The 15,861-nt window shown below is 33.8% G+C and overlaps 2 protein-coding genes and 1 long non-coding RNA gene across 3 annotated transcripts; 2 read left to right on the forward strand and 1 right to left on the reverse strand.

Moving 5' to 3' along the window:
• LOC132163231 (tropinone reductase homolog At5g06060) lies at nucleotides 1–2,588 on the forward strand. The gene is made up of 5 exons (XM_088518821.1): nucleotides 1–89; nucleotides 319–526; nucleotides 696–912; nucleotides 1,022–1,128; nucleotides 2,400–2,588. Exons 1-5 carry the CDS (start codon nucleotides 1–3, stop codon nucleotides 2,586–2,588), a joined length of 810 nt encoding a protein of 269 aa, XP_088374947.1.
• A 1,813-nt stretch (nucleotides 2,589–4,401) lies between these two features.
• LOC148584255 (uncharacterized) lies at nucleotides 4,402–5,663 on the reverse strand. The gene is made up of 3 exons (XR_015913034.1): nucleotides 5,260–5,663; nucleotides 5,029–5,151; nucleotides 4,402–4,685 (listed from the first exon to the last, which is right to left on the reverse strand). It is a non-coding gene; the product is annotated as an uncharacterized LOC148584255 (long non-coding RNA).
• A 5,803-nt stretch (nucleotides 5,664–11,466) lies between these two features.
• Nucleotides 11,467–13,264, forward strand: LOC148584256 (tropinone reductase homolog At2g29290-like). Its single transcript, XM_088518882.1, has 5 exons — nucleotides 11,467–11,616; nucleotides 11,801–12,008; nucleotides 12,170–12,386; nucleotides 12,481–12,587; nucleotides 12,897–13,264. Exons 1-5 carry the CDS (start codon nucleotides 11,528–11,530, stop codon nucleotides 13,089–13,091), a joined length of 816 nt encoding a protein of 271 aa, XP_088375008.1. The 5' UTR covers nucleotides 11,467–11,527; the 3' UTR covers nucleotides 13,092–13,264.
• Nucleotides 13,265–15,861: the final 2,597 nt, after the last annotated feature.

The following is a 15,861-nucleotide window of genomic DNA, read 5'->3' on the forward strand; positions in this document are numbered from 1 at the left end:
ATGGCTCAGTCAGATAATTGTGGCAAAGATGGTAGATGGTCTCTTGAGGGAACCACAGCTCTTGTTACTGGTGGAACCAAAGGAATTGGGTTTGATCTTTCTCTCTGCTCTCTCTTTTACTAGCTTCTACTTTCAGATTTGAAAAAAAGAAAAGAAAAAGAAAAGACGTTCGCTTATTGATCACACGACTTCGCCGTTGTAAATTTGATTGTTCATCATATATAGTTTCCTGTTTATTAGTAAACTCTCTTGCGTTATGCTGTGTGATAGAAAGTTCTGCTAAGTTTTGTGATTCTCTATATATGTTTTTGTGATTAGGTATGCTATTGTGGAGGAATTGGCAGGGCTTGGGGCTACCGTGCACACGTGTTCTCGAAATGAAGCTGATGTTAATAAGTGCGTGAGCGAGTGGAAGAAGAAGGGCTTTAGAGTCACTGGTTCAGTCGCTGACCTTTCTTCTCGAGCCCAAAGAGAGGAGCTTATGAACACAGTTTCTCATGAATTTAATGGCAGATTGAACATCCTTGTAAGTCTTTGGTGGTCTCCTTTACTCATCAAGAAAAAAGTGTCTCTGCTTCTATTCGAATGATAATCAAATTTAAGAGTTTTGTTTGGTTATTATGTTAAATCATTAATTATTTCAAACGATTGCTTAACTTTTGTGGGGGCGGTTCTGTCCTGCTGACTCGTTTTAGATAAATAATGTGGGAACCCAAATTCCTAAAACAACCCTTGAGGTAACGGCTGAAGATTTTTCGTTCCTCATGGCTACCAACTTTGACTCTGCATATCACTTGAGCCAACTTGCGCATCCTCTTCTAAAAGCATCAGGAGTAGGAAGCATTGTTCTTATTTCTTCCATTGGTGGATTGTTGGCAATAAGTGGTGCAACCCTTTATGGAGCAACTAAAGGTAATATATGTATATTAATTATGCAATTTTATTTTGCATTATTGATAGGTTATGGATTGTGATCAATTTAATTACAAATTATGTGTGTGAATTTTCATGTTTTATGTAGGAGCAATAAACCAACTTACTAGATGTTTGGCATGTGAGTGGGCACGAGACAATATCAGGACCAACTGCGTTGCACCTGGGGCGATAAAAACTCCTTTATTTGAGAAGGTATATACATTTATCTTGTTTCTTAGAATATTAATTATGAAAAACTAAGAAGACTCCAATACACACTCAAATAGGAATAATCTAAGTGTTCAACCAATATATGGGGAAATAAAAATATGCAATCAATCGCCAAAATATGTAAAGCAGTAAATTAAGCAAACACAGATATTTTGATGACGAAGTGAAAACCTTTTAGAAATCGTTCTAAAAGTAAAATCTTTTCGGGGCAGCCAAACCCAGGAAATCACTATTAAGAAAATATTCCAAAAATTATAGACACATGGACACTTACAACTCTTTGCGAGTCCTTGGTTCTGTAAGATCGACAAACCTCCAACTTGTCTCTTAGCTCACAATCTTTTTCACGTGATTCTCTTTTACCGGACCCGGCTGATAGACTTCTCAACCCTAATTTATCAAAAAACTACTTCAATGTAACAATCACTCTAAGAGAGACATTTTCTAACTCATATACATAAAACTCTCTTAGCTTAGTCTCTCATGAACTTTAAGGCAGAAATTCGTCCCCTTGTAGCTCTATAGAGATGAATATATATATGCTACAAAACGCTAACCTTAAACCCACAAAATTTAAACGTATCGAACTTAAATTGTATGGGGTGTTCGGACGGGATATAGGCCCGTTTGGACGAAAACAAGGGAGAACACACTAAACCCTAGTTTTCTGGCGTGGTGCGTCTAGACAGCATGCAGATGGGCTTGCAGACGAAACTCTCTAGAAAGCAGGTTCGGATAGAACCACTTAGCGTCCGGATGGCCTTGCTTCTCGTTCGGATGGCATTGCTTCACGTTTGTATGGTCCAACATGGAGATGACTCTTGGCACTTCAATACAGAGAGATTTACATTTTGGTCACCGAATTTAGCCAAAAAAAAAATTCTAACAAATTAAATGATCAAATTTAACATTTTTTATAAGCTTAAGTTATTGGGATAAATTAATGATGCTTTAAGATAGTATTAGAGCCAAAGGTTGTTCCCAATGAGTAGTTTAATCGGCTGGGGATCACGCCTCATGAGGCGGAGGTCACTAGTTCGAATCACCTTCCGCCGGCCCCTCTTGTGCGGACATGTCCAAAAAAAAAAAAAAAAAAGCCAAAGGTTTCGAACCTTGTCTCTATCAATTCATCTCTAATTTCAATTAAATATTCAACGTATTGGGTCTATCCATGTAGTCTTTTTGTTTTGGTTCTGTTTGTAATTCTTTTTTAGCTTTAAAATCCTTCCGCTTACTTCCTATTACTATTATAGGCAACCGAACCCAAAAGCTTAAAAGTTTCAAATGCACGAACACCTCTTGGACGACCTGGGGAGCCAGATGAGACATCATCCTTGGTAGCATTTCTCTGCCTACCTTCAGCCTCTTTCATAACGGGACAGACAATTTATGTTGATGGAGGGATGTCTGCGTTTGGATTTGATCCTCTTGCCTATAACTAGAACAATGGCAGATGATCAGATATAATAAAACCAAACTTTGGAATAAATTTCCCAACTCCAAATATTGTTCCTTCTATGTCGGTTTTTTTTTTTTTTTTTTTTTTTTTTTTTTTTTTTTATATATATATATATATATTTCTATTGAGACATCATGCATGTATCGATATCTCATAATAAAAAGCTTCAACAGAGCTTGTCTTTTGATTTTATCTGACTTCGACGTTGTTGTTCCACCGATAAATTGGTAATAATAGGTTTTTTAAGTAAAGAATTCTGGCAAAAATAAACTTGTGGACATATAAAGAATTATATTAATTCTTTTATGATATTCACTGATTTTAAATATCATAAATTACAATTTGTACCATAAAACTTATTTAACCAAACACCTATGAATGAAACATAAAGAGCAAGTGAATTTAATTAGGCCCTTGCAACCCCATATCACACAATTGACAATCTTCCAAGGCTTCTTTAAATTTGTGTTAAATTATCAGTTATCTTAAAAGATTAAGCTGATAGGAAGAAGTAAATTTAATCGCTTAATCAATACTTTAACAGTACTCCTCATTACGTCATTACGTTTGGGCTCAAACTCGTTTTTAATAGGTGATGCCTAACACATGTAATATTTAATTTTAATGGGGGTGAGTTGACGGAATTAAGGTTTGATCTCAAGACCTTTGGCTCTGATACAATGTTAAACTACTAGTTATCCCAAAAGTTTAAGTTGATAATCTTTTAATCATTATTTTAATAATTTGAAGTTAACCGGACCACGAATGAAGAGTGCATTGAAAATATAGAGACGGCGTGGAACCCAAATAGAATTGTCACAGGTGAAAAATCAATGACCAGGACCCAAATAAAATTGGACAATTGTTAGCATGAATTGACCAGATGGAGCTAGAAAAAAAATTGGGAGATTCGAAGAAGTTCTTAAGGCGGGAAAAAAAAAAAAAAAAAAAATTCGTTGGTGGAATTGCAGATGAATGAGGGACGGGGTAAGAAATAAAAAAGGTCTAAGGAGGAATTGATATACCATTTGAAAGAAGATAGGCGGTAGAACACTACAAAAATTATGGTCATTAGCAGCGACCCAAAGTTGCCGCTAATGAGCAAAAAGTTGCCGCTATTTACAAATACTGACGACACGCGGCCGCTATTTGGTGGTTGGTAGTAAGTCGACGGTAAAACTAAATACCGGCGACTTTCAAAGTTGCCGCTATTGTCAAGGTAATAGCGGCCACTTTAAGTCGCCGCTAATACATTTTTTTTTGCTGGAAAAAATGATTCAAAATGGTTCCATGGTTGCCGCTATTATATATCATTAGCGGCGACCACCAAGTTGCCGCTAATTGTATGTCATTAGCGGTAACTTTAAGTTGCCGCTAATGATATAAGAAAATTAAAAAAAGTCAATAGCGGCAACTTGGAGTTGCCGCTATTCCTCTATCATTAGCGGCAACTTTAAAAGTTGCCCCTATTTTTGTAGTATTACCGGCAACTATTTGTCTGTCATTAGCGGCAACATATAGTCGCCGCTATTTATCTCATTAGCGGCAACCTCTAATGAATTAAAAAAATAAAAACTCAATAGCGGCGACTATAGAGTCGCCGCTATTGATTAAAAATATATATATATATATATATATATATATATATATATATATATATATATATATATATATATATATATATATTTTTTTTTTAAAAAAAAAAAAAGAAAAGAAAAGAAAAGAAAGAAGCATCTATATATATATATATATATATATATAGTTGGGATGGCACATGCAATGCACGTGCTTCATTCCCTATATTATGTATCACTATAATTGTTACCATTATAATTTTAATAATATACATATATTATCCTATAAATAGATTTAATGTCTAGATTATTGAACAAGTATACATAAAATTTTCTGAAAAGTAAGACTATAAAAATCACAATTTCATATTCTCAGCAATCAAACAGATCGTAGAACCCAAAAATTCACACTATTACAAGACAGTCATTAAAGTTTGTAATTTCTTAGCAACCAAAAAGCCGTCGGATCCAGTCTTTTCGTTTGAAAACAACACAAAGAACTATACCTGCACAAACAGCACTACAAGAGCATCAGATATTTGCTGCAGGCTACGATGAATGGTTTTTAAGGAATATTATAGCCAAGCAAAAACACAACTGGTGCCTAACATGGGAATTTCGGATCTAGACAACATTTAGAGAAAAATTAGCAGTATGGCAAGCAAAAATGGGAGGCAGCATAAAATTATTTTCCTTTGTTTGGTTCCTAGACACAGGTAAAAAAAAGAAAAGGAGAATCACTACTCCATAACAAGCTGCGCGTAATGTAATATTAGCAAGATGAGAAGATTTCAAGAACTTACAACAGAAAAATAATGTAAATAGACTGAAATATATGACCTCCCTTACCTAACCAACTTGCAAAAGCCAAATACTGCAGCCTTTGAGCATGAACTGGTATTTCATTAGCTATATCATGATGAATAATTGGGAAAAATGGAGGCCAATTTTTATCATCATCAGGGACGCCAGCTGATATACAAAATTGAAAGCAGAATTACCAATTTAGAGAACAGCAAGACAGGTAAAAAGAAAATGCATAATTTTTTACTGTAAAAGTTGTAGGTTGCGGCATCATACATCTAGAAACAGCATCTTCTCTCCGCTTTATATCCTGTAGACAGCAAGTTAAAAAGTACATTGAAACCACATTACTGGGAATATGTGATTCTCAAAAGTGCCGCATTGGTTCTTTCCTTGAATCCTCTGGAGGCTTTAAGTCAATAAATGGCTGCAAGCATTTGAAATCCACTAAAGTCAGAAATAATTAATATGTGAAATGGTACATCATATTGTAAAATCACCAATTAGCATAAAAACACAGCAACAAAATTTCTTCAGTTGAAAAAAGATGGTTTTGCCAGTAAAAATTTTCTGATGTCAAAAAGTTGCATTGTTTCCAAAAGTAATATCAAGCTATGACAGCATGATTATAACAAGTCAGATATACAAAACCTCTCTACCATAGCAGCACTTTTTCTCTAATCTGCACATCAAGTTGGACATTATGACCAATCAAGTACAGCAGTAAACATAATCCTGCTCAATGGGGAAAAGGATCAAATGGAGATATCAAGAAATCAAATGGGACTTAACCAACCCACACTAGCCATATAGACGTCACACCATGCAAGTGTACTGGCCGGTTGGCTCCAACATTATCTATCTCAGTAGTTAATGGTTGGTCATATTTGGTCCACTCTAAGCTATGAAAAAAGGCATTCTCCCTTTTAGCATCTGTCTAATCTCCTTGTGCTTCCTAATCCTATTAATGAAGACTCTACAACAATGATTCCAAACAAGTGTCTTTTTACATTTCATAAACCTATGATCATTCTGTTCAACAAAAATGTAATGAACTAATCAAAATTCTTTAAAGTTCTCATAGGAACATTCTGGCATATTTGCGTAAAATTTCATCATTCTAAAGCTATAAAATGCAAAGTGGTCTCCCCAAATGTCCATCATGTCTCACCTAGTCCCTTCACCACCCTTCTGTTGAAAAAACATGGCATGAGTAATGGTATGTCTATTGGATATCCAAAGCAATGGAAAATATCTCTGAAGAACAGAACAATCCAAACCCAACAACCCCACCTCACTCAACCCTTATAGACAATAACTCAAAGATTTTACCTCTCCAAATTAGGAGATCCGGGTTAAAAAGAGTTCCAAGATAATCTTCTGAAGGTTTAAAAGGACTTATCAAAACAATATAATTAAGACCATACACGATTTCCCCTTTATAAACCCAAAAAGAACTCCAAATCAAGGACCTTTAAGACCAGTTCAAAAGTAGTAAGTATCAAAGCAAAACCACAAGATATCCATAACCAATTAGATATTCCAATTCCGCACCCTGAAGTCTCCGAGTATTCTATAAAAAAAGCTAGCTAAAGTCAACATATGGACATAATCACCTTGGAAACATGCAAGGAGACCAATAAGTACCTTGGGTAAGTTATTATCTACTCAATTGTTAAAAAGAAACTATTTACATTGATCACTACAAATGAACATGCCTAAATTATGAAACATAACACCTAACAAACGAGTGAACTCCACTCACAAAGCTCACTCGAAAACCAGAGCTCCAAACGCAGCGTTTTCAGGCTTGAAAGCCATCGAATCCATCATGGGAGGGAGGGAGAGCAGCGGGAACGAAAGTTGGGAGAGCAACGAGAGAGAGATCGAGAGTGAGAGTGATGAGGGAGGTGAGTGAGAGGGGTGTTAGGGATTTTGGTGTTTTGAATGTTTGGGGAAAAAAAGATGCGGTTTATGAAATTTTTGGTCCGAAAATTTCAGAAACCCCTATACTGGATGGCGCTTTATTTTTCGCACTGCCTCAAATAGCGGCGACCCCAGAGTCGCCGCTATTGAGGGTAATTTTTTTTTAAAATTATATTTACAATTTTTTAATTTTTATTTATTTTATTTATTTTCTCTTGTAATTTGTTTTTTTATTATTATAATATTAACTAATAATTTCCATTTAATAAATTTTTATGATAAAGATCATTAAGTTGATATTTATCTTATAATTAATTATAAGATCAATACAAAATCCAAAGATAATATAAGATTAATATAACTAATGCACTAAGATAATATAAAAAGCTTATAGTTCAATTGAATATTCGATTGAACCTTCAATTGTATCCAGTTTGATCAATCAATTGATCTTATCATGATCAATATAACTAATTCACTAGGATCAATCGGATGTTTGATCGATCAATTGATTCTATTACGATCAATCGTACTAATTCACTAGGATCGATTGGATTTTCGATCAGATGTTTGATCTTATCACGATCAATCGAACTAACTCACTAGGATCGATTGGATGTTTGATCGATCGGATTTTCGATTCAACATTTGATTGATCATTTGATCCTATTACAATCAATCGAACTAATTCATTAGGATCGATCGGATGTTTGATCGATCATTTGATCCTATCACGATCAATCGAACTAATTCATTAAGATCGATCTCAATCGAACTAATTCATTAGGTTCGATCGAATGTTTGATCGATCACTTGATCCTATCATGATCAATCAAATTAATTCAGTAGGATCGATCGGATGTTTGATCGATCATTTGATCCTATCACGATCATTTGATCCTATCACGATCATTTGATCCTATCTCGATCAATCGAACTAATTCACTAGGATCGATCGGATGTTTAATCTATCATGATCAATCGAACTAATTCATTAGGATCGATCGGATGTTTAATCGATCATTTGATCCTATCACGATCAATCGAATTAATTCAGTAGGATCGATAGAATCTTTGATCGATCATTTGATCCTATCACGATCAATCAAATTAATTCAGTAGGATCGATCGGATGTTTGATCGATCATTTGATCCTATCACGATCAATCGAATTAATTCAGTAGGATCCATCGGATGTTCGATCGATCATTGATCCTATCTCGATCAATCAAACTAATTCACTAGGATCGATCGGATGTTTAATCTATCATGATCAATTAAACTAATTCATTAGGATCGATCGGATGTTTGATCATATCACGTTCAATCGAACTAATTCATTAGGATTGATCATATGTTTGATCGAACATTTGATCCTATCACAATCAATCAAACAAATTCACTAGGATCGATTGGATTTTTGATCGAATATTTGATCCTATCATGATCAATCAAACATTTAAATAGGAATAAGACATAGAAAACTTCAATAATATTTTAAAAAAAATTAATTTTTCTAAGTGTTTTAATTTAATAGGAAAATTTGTTTTATTTAAAAGAAAAAAAATAAATATTTATTTTTTATATAAAATAAGAATAGAAAAATAGAAAAAATTCACCAACAATTAATATAAAAGAAATAATGACATATTATCGAAGGTGAATTTTTGAGAAATAATTTTTTTCCTATTATATATGTAGGGTAAATAGCATCACCCCAATATTTATTTATTTTTTTAATTTTTAATTTTTTTTCAAGGGTCAATAGCGGCAACTATATGTTGCCGCTAATAAGGCCTATTTTTTTTTGTTGCTTAGGTCGATTAGCGGCAACATTAAAAGTTGCCGCTATTAAGTGCCTAATAGCAGCAACTTTTTAAAGTTGCCGCTATTGGGGGGTCAATAGCGGCAACATATAGTTGCCGCTAATAAGGCCTATTGTTTATTATTTTTTTAGCTCAAGTCCATTAGCGGCAACGTTTAAAGTTGCTATTAGGCACTTAATAGCGGCAACTTTTACAGTTGCCGCTATTGGGGGTTAATAGCGGCAACCATACGTTGCCGCTAATAAGGCCCTTTTTTTTTTTTTTTTTTTTGCTTAGGTCCATTAGCGGCACCATCTAAAGTTGCCGCTACTGGGGGGTCAATAGTGGCAACTATACGTTGCCGCTAATAAGGCCTTTTTTTTTTTTTTTTTTGGTTGTTGCTCAGGTCCATTAGCGGCAACTTTTAAAGTTGCCGCTATTATGTGCCTAATAGCGGCAGCATATAGTTGCCGCTAATAAGGCCTATTGTTTATTATTTTTTTAGCTCAAGTCCATTAGAAGTTGCCGCTATTAGGCACTTAATAGCGGCAACTTTTAAAGTGGCCGCCATTGGGGAGCCAATAGCGGCAACTATATGTTGCCGCTATTAAGGCCTATTGTTTATTATTTTTTTAGCTCAGGTCCATTAGCGGCAACTTCGAAAGTTGCCGCTATTGACCCCTAAATAGCGGCAACTTTTGGAAGTCGCCGCTGTTAAGCTCATAATAGCGGCAATTGGCCGATGCCGCTGATTGTGTTTAAATAGCGGCAACGTTTGTTGCCGCTATTGTATACCTAATAGCGGCAACATTAGGATGTCGCCGCTGATGAGTAGTAAATAGCGGCAACAATTCTATTGATGTTGTTGCTGAATATCAAATATAATGGTATTTAGCGTCCGCTAGTAGCGGCGACTTCAATGTTGCCGCTAATGAGAGGCGATTAGCGGCAACTTTTGGGTCGCCGCTAATAATTTGGTTGCTAATTACCAAATTTCTTGTAGTGGAAGCAAAGAGCAAAACAAAATTGGTATATGAAATTAAGGAGATCGTAACATAATTTTTTTTCATGTTAATTTGGGCGAATCACCGTAGGAAAATAAATACCATTTGAAGGGCTAAACGCTATCAACTCGGCCTTTACAGAATATTAATGAAATATTTTCACCACAACAGTCGCATTATAGAGGTGGAAGAGTGTACAACATGCATTGAAGAGCGAGCTACGTAAGCTATGAAGGATCAAATTTTGAGAAATTTTATAGAGGAAGAAGTTACATCAGCTTTAGCCCAGATGTAACCATTAAAGTCTTGATAAATATATTAAGATTGCCAATGGTGCTTAATCAACTTTGCTAATGGTGCATAATCGCCCCCCTCTAATATTCCAATTTTATGCCGCAATAAATTTTTAATTGTCCCAATGGTTGGTAATCACTTGATAATCAATTGTCTATCTACTTTTTTTTAAAAAAAAAAACTTGTACCTACTCGTCTTGAATCTACCACAACTACATAAAGTGCATGTTTAGCTATGAATGTTATTAAAACTAGGCTTTGCAAGAAAATTGAAGATGGGTTTTTAACTCATTCTTTGATCTTGTTTCTCGAAGAGGAATTATTATGAAATTTACTCCATATTTCATTTTAATAAGTGATTGAGGTTAAAATTGAAATATATTAAGAAATAATTATTTTGTATATTTTTTTTTGTTTATATTTAATTTGTCAGCACTAAAAGGATACTTAATTTAATTATTAATCTTAATATATTTATCATTGAATTCAATGATAAATATATTACAAAAATTATTATTATATATAAATGTACCCGGTTCCGGTTTTCCAGTTTTTACCGGGAGCCCAAAACTGGGACCGAAACCGGGGTTCCCGGTTTTTGATTTTTTTGCAACTGGAATTAGAACCAGCTCCCCGGTTTCCCAGTTTCCAGTTTCTTGGTTTTCCGGTTCCCCGGTAATTTTTGACACCCCTATATTTTTGTCATTTGGGGTATATTACAAATTTTTAATTGTTCGAAAACATTGATACAATTTTTAGTTCAGATGGACATTGCAAAAATTTGAAGGAATTTCTTCTTTCGTTTTAAAGCAAACATGCATATGGGCCAAATTGTAAAATAAAAGTAGCTGGAGGCTCGGGGGTCCAAGTGTCTTAAATGCAGTTTGGGACAAATGAAAATGAGGTGTGAATTCGAGATCGTTACAGTTCATTGAGTTCAACAAAGGCGGCCACCTGGATGGACGAAGTTGATCAACTTGCGCAACTCATTTGTTTTTCTATATCTGTCGTTTTTCTATCGAGTTGTCTCTCAAGAGGGATCATATGTCAAGAAAGGCAGCGTCCTCCTTTTCTTCTTCATTGAATGAATTGAATAATATTTTTTTTCGTATATTCTAACAAATATAATCAAGTCTCAACCCAACTTCTAACACGCGACAGAAAAATAAAGCTAGTGGGAGCTACGGACCATGAATGTAGGAAAAATCAACCATGTTCTTAGAAGGACCTTGAATGTAAAATTATTTTATTTGTCGAGTAGGATATTAATTGTGCCAAAATGGGAGGTACGATTTATCAAACATGAAATTTTCAGACCTTATAAAAATTGGCAAACTTTTTAGGGGCCTATTATAAAATTTATTCTTTTTTGGGTCTAACTAAAAACTTTCGTTGACTCGGGCACTATAAATATGTCCACTGAGCTGCTATCATCATATAACAGCTCTTGTTGAAGTTCTAAAAAATTCAGTGATAGTTAGTAGCATTGGTTGTGGTCATTCTATTTGTAGTGATATGGCTCAGTCAGATAATTGTGGCAGAGGTGGCAGATGGTCTCTTGAGGGAACCACAGCTCTTGTTACTGGAGGCTCCAAAGGAATTGGGTTCGATCTTTCTCTCTGCTCTCTCTTTTACTAGCTTCTACTTTCAGATTACGAAAAGAAAAAAACAAAAAACATGTTTGTTTACTGAAGATTTGGTTTAGTGAGATCATGTGATATAGGGTTAGAACCCGTTGCTTTATCCTCTGCTAAGTTTTGTTATTCTCTATATATGTGTTGTGATTAGGTATGCTATTGTGGAGGAATTGGCAGCACTTGGGGCCACCGTGCACACATGCTCTCGAAATGAAGCTGATGTTAATAAGTGCGTGCGTGAGTGGGAGGCGAAAGGCTTCCGAGTCACTGGTTCAGTGTGTGACCTCTCTTCTCGAGCTCAAAGGGAGGAGCTTATGAACACAATTTCTCATCAATTTAATGGAAAACTAAATATCCTTGTAAGTCTTGGTCCCCTTTACTCATTTAGAAAAAAACAGTGTTGTGTTTCTATTAGAATGCAGAATTAATTATTTCAAAATTTTAAATTGATAAAAAAAATGCTAAATTAATTATTTCTAACATTTACTTAACTTTTGTGGGATGGTTTGACTGGTTTTAGATAAATAATGTGGGAACCAACATTCTTAAACCAGCACTGGATGTGACAGCTCAAGATTTCTCATTTATGATGGCTACCAACTTTGAATCTGCTTACCACCTGAGCCAACTTGCGCATCCTCTTCTAAAAGAATCAGGAGCAGGAAGTATTGTTCTCATTTCTTCCATTGGTGGATTGTTGTCATTAGGCGGTGCATCCGTTTATGGAGCAACTAAAGGTAATATATATACTAATTATGCAATTTTATTTTCATAATTGACAAGTTATGGATTGTAAATTTTATGTGCGAATTGCTTGTTTTATATATACAGGAGCATTAAACCAACTTACTAGAAGTTTGGCATGTGAGTGGGCACGAGACCATATTCGGACTAATTGCGTTGCACCAGCGGCGATAAGAACCCCTTTAATGGATAAGGTAAATGCATTTGTCTTGTATGTTATAATATTAATTAAATGATCAAATTTATCATTTTGTATGAGTTTAAGTTATTTGGACAATTAATAATTGAAGATGGTACCAGAGTTTGTCTCCATCAATTCCCCTCTAATACCAATTTTTTATTTTTTATTTTTATTCATCCCCTCTAATGTCAATTAAGTCTCACTTGTTTTTAATGCTTACGGCACTGGTGGGGGGATCAATGTAGTCTTTTTGTTTTGGTTGTGTTTGTATTTTTTGTTCTCCTTTAAAATCGTTGTGCTGACTTCCTATTTACTATTATAGACAAGCAATTCCAAAGCTATGGAAGTTTCAAATGCAAGGACTCCTCTTGGACGACCTGGGGAGCCAGAGGAAGTATCATCCTTGGTGGCGTATCTCTGCCTACCTGGAGCCTCTTACATAACTGGACAGACAATCTGTATCGATGGAGGGATGTCTGCATTTGGATTAGACCCCCTAAGAGCAATGACAGAATGACAGAATGACAGATGATCAGATATAATAAAACCAAGCTTCTGAATAAATTTCCCAAGCACTCCAAATATTGTTCCTTCTATGTCATCTTTTTAATGTTTGTTTTGAGCCATCATGCATGTATCGAAATCTCATAATAATAAACTTCAGCAGGGCTTGTCTCTGATTTTATCCGACTTTTATATTGTTGTTCCACCGATATGACTGGTTCTAAGGTTGCTGGTATTCTAGAGTTGGCACACCGTAGAAAATATTTTTGTCCTGACAGACTCAAATAAATTTCAACCATTCCAAAAGAATTATTCTGAAAAAATTATCATGCTAAGAACACAATCCAATTAGAGCATTCTCAATGAAAAATTATCATGCTAAGAGCACATTCCAAATGTTACTTTTATCTAAAATAACTATTTAAATGTTTAAAAAACCTCATACGTTGGATTAGCTAAAAAAAATGTAAAATAAATATTTAATTGAAAGATTTAAGCTAAACATAGCAGCACTTTTTAAGGAAGCTATTTTATTTTTCATTGTTTTTCTCACCTGTTTTCTCTTTTTTCCAAATATTTTCCTACTTTTTTTTTTTTTTTTTTCTTCTGCATGTTCTATTTTTCCCAAAATTTTTTCCTATTTTTCCTCTCACATGTTCTCTTTTTCTCAAAACTTTTCTTACTTTTAATAATATTTTAATAAAATAAATAGAAATATAGCTAATCGGATGTAGAGACATTTAAAAATGGCTTAACTAAACTAGATAAAAGTGAGTTTTGAGAAGCAATTTTACATAAAAATATGGCTCTTCCATTGGAAATACTCTTATAAATGAAAAAATGAGTAACTTCATTTAGACCCCTGAATTATCACGCGATTTGATAAATTCTCCAAATTTCAAAATCTCTTAATTTGAACCCATAAACTTTCAATTGCAGTCAATTTGAACCAACGTTAAAAGTGAGACAATGACGTTTATACCCTTGACTTTTTTATAAAATTTCAAATTTATCCTTAATTCCAATTTTTTTTTATTTTTTTTATTTTTTATTTTTTAAAAGAAACTCAGAGATATTTTAGTCTTTTTAGGTATTGCCGTTATAAGTTAACGACGGAGGGATTTAAATTGACTGCAATTTAAAGTTCAGGGCCGGGGTTCAAATTGAGAGGTTTTGAAGTTTAGGAATGACTTATTAAATCGCGTAGTAATTCAAGAATCTAAAATGAAGTTACCAAAAAAAAAAAAAAATCAATCAATTAGAAAAGAATCAAGATTTATTTTGAGTTGAAAATTTTGGAGACAGCTAGCAACATCAGAAATCCACTATAATAAAATACGTAACAATATCTTCTCAATTGTTTATGCCCAATAGTTGAAATCTACAATCAACAACCATGGACATAATATATTGATTCTATTTTCTCAGAAAAAACAAAATCCAACGACGTCACTGAGCCACAAATTTCTTTGAGAAAATCCCAAAGTCGATCTCCATCGACTACATGTTTCGTAGAACATTATCCATTAAGTCCGCAAGTTTGAATATTGACTATTGAGAGAGTAGGTAGGGGTGGGGCTAAAATTTTCTAACGGAGGTTCAAAAGCAGCAATGAAAATATATTAAGATCGGAGGATCAAAGTTTGGATGAGAAATATATTCAGATGAAGATTAGAATTTATTTAGGCTTAGCAAAATATAAACAAAAGAAAAGGTAAAAAATAATTGTTTCTTAATTATTTTAATATTAAATTTCACAATAATTTCTCTTTCAATATACAACATCAAAGAATCAGTCAAAAATAAAGATAAAAAATAATTGTTTCTTAATTATTTTAATATTAAATTTCACAATAATTTTTCTTTTAATATACAACATCAAAGAATCAGTCAAATATAGAATATTCATGCTAAAGATGTTCTTTGTGTAGTTGCCGTATAGAAGGAGGAATTGGAAGAGTGAAGACAAGGACAACAATTTAAAAAGCAATTTCGTTGACAATTGATGGTGCTTACGGACAATAATAGTCTACTTTTTTTGAAAGATTAAACATGTGCAGAGTTGAAAAGAACTCATTGCTAGACTGCTAGCGCTGCGTCTTCGTCAACCTATAATATCCCAATTTTTGTGGAACAATAGATACTAAATTATCCTGACAGTTGGTTATCACTAGAAAATTAACTGTTTACTAATTATTATTATCATTATTATTATTTTTCGAGTTCTTGTAGTTGTACTTACTCTTTCCAGATTTACAATAACTACATAAAGTGCATTTTAAATTATGAATATTGTCAAAATTAAGTTCTAGGGTGCTAATTGTACTTTATTATATTTAAAATTGGGGAGGATCAAAGTTTCATAAAACAATGAATATAATTGTCTTTAAGGAGTAAAAAAAGAGTAGCTCAATCGGCTGTGGACCACGTCTCATAAAGCGGAGGTCACTAGTTTGAATCCTTCTTCCCCTTTTCTTTGTGTAGACATGTTAAAAAAAAAAAAAACAATGGAATATAATTCTTTATATGTCCACAAGTTTATTAGTGCCAAAATTCTTTACTTAAAGACATCCATTACCATATAAATATATTTGTAGATGATAGGAAAGCTATATATATATATATATATATATATATATATATATATATATATATATTGACATGTTCTTATATGAGGGGAGGCTCGGAGGGAGATTTGAACTAGTGACATCCGCTTTATAAGACGTATTTTTTCAGCCGATTGAGCTACCTATTGGGAACATAAAGAATTATATTCATTATTT

This window comes from Corylus avellana, chromosome 8, assembly GCF_965113065.1.
Source record: "Corylus avellana chromosome 8, dhCorAvel1.hap1.2, whole genome shotgun sequence".
Lineage (NCBI taxonomy): Eukaryota > Viridiplantae > Streptophyta > Magnoliopsida > Fagales > Betulaceae > Corylus > Corylus avellana.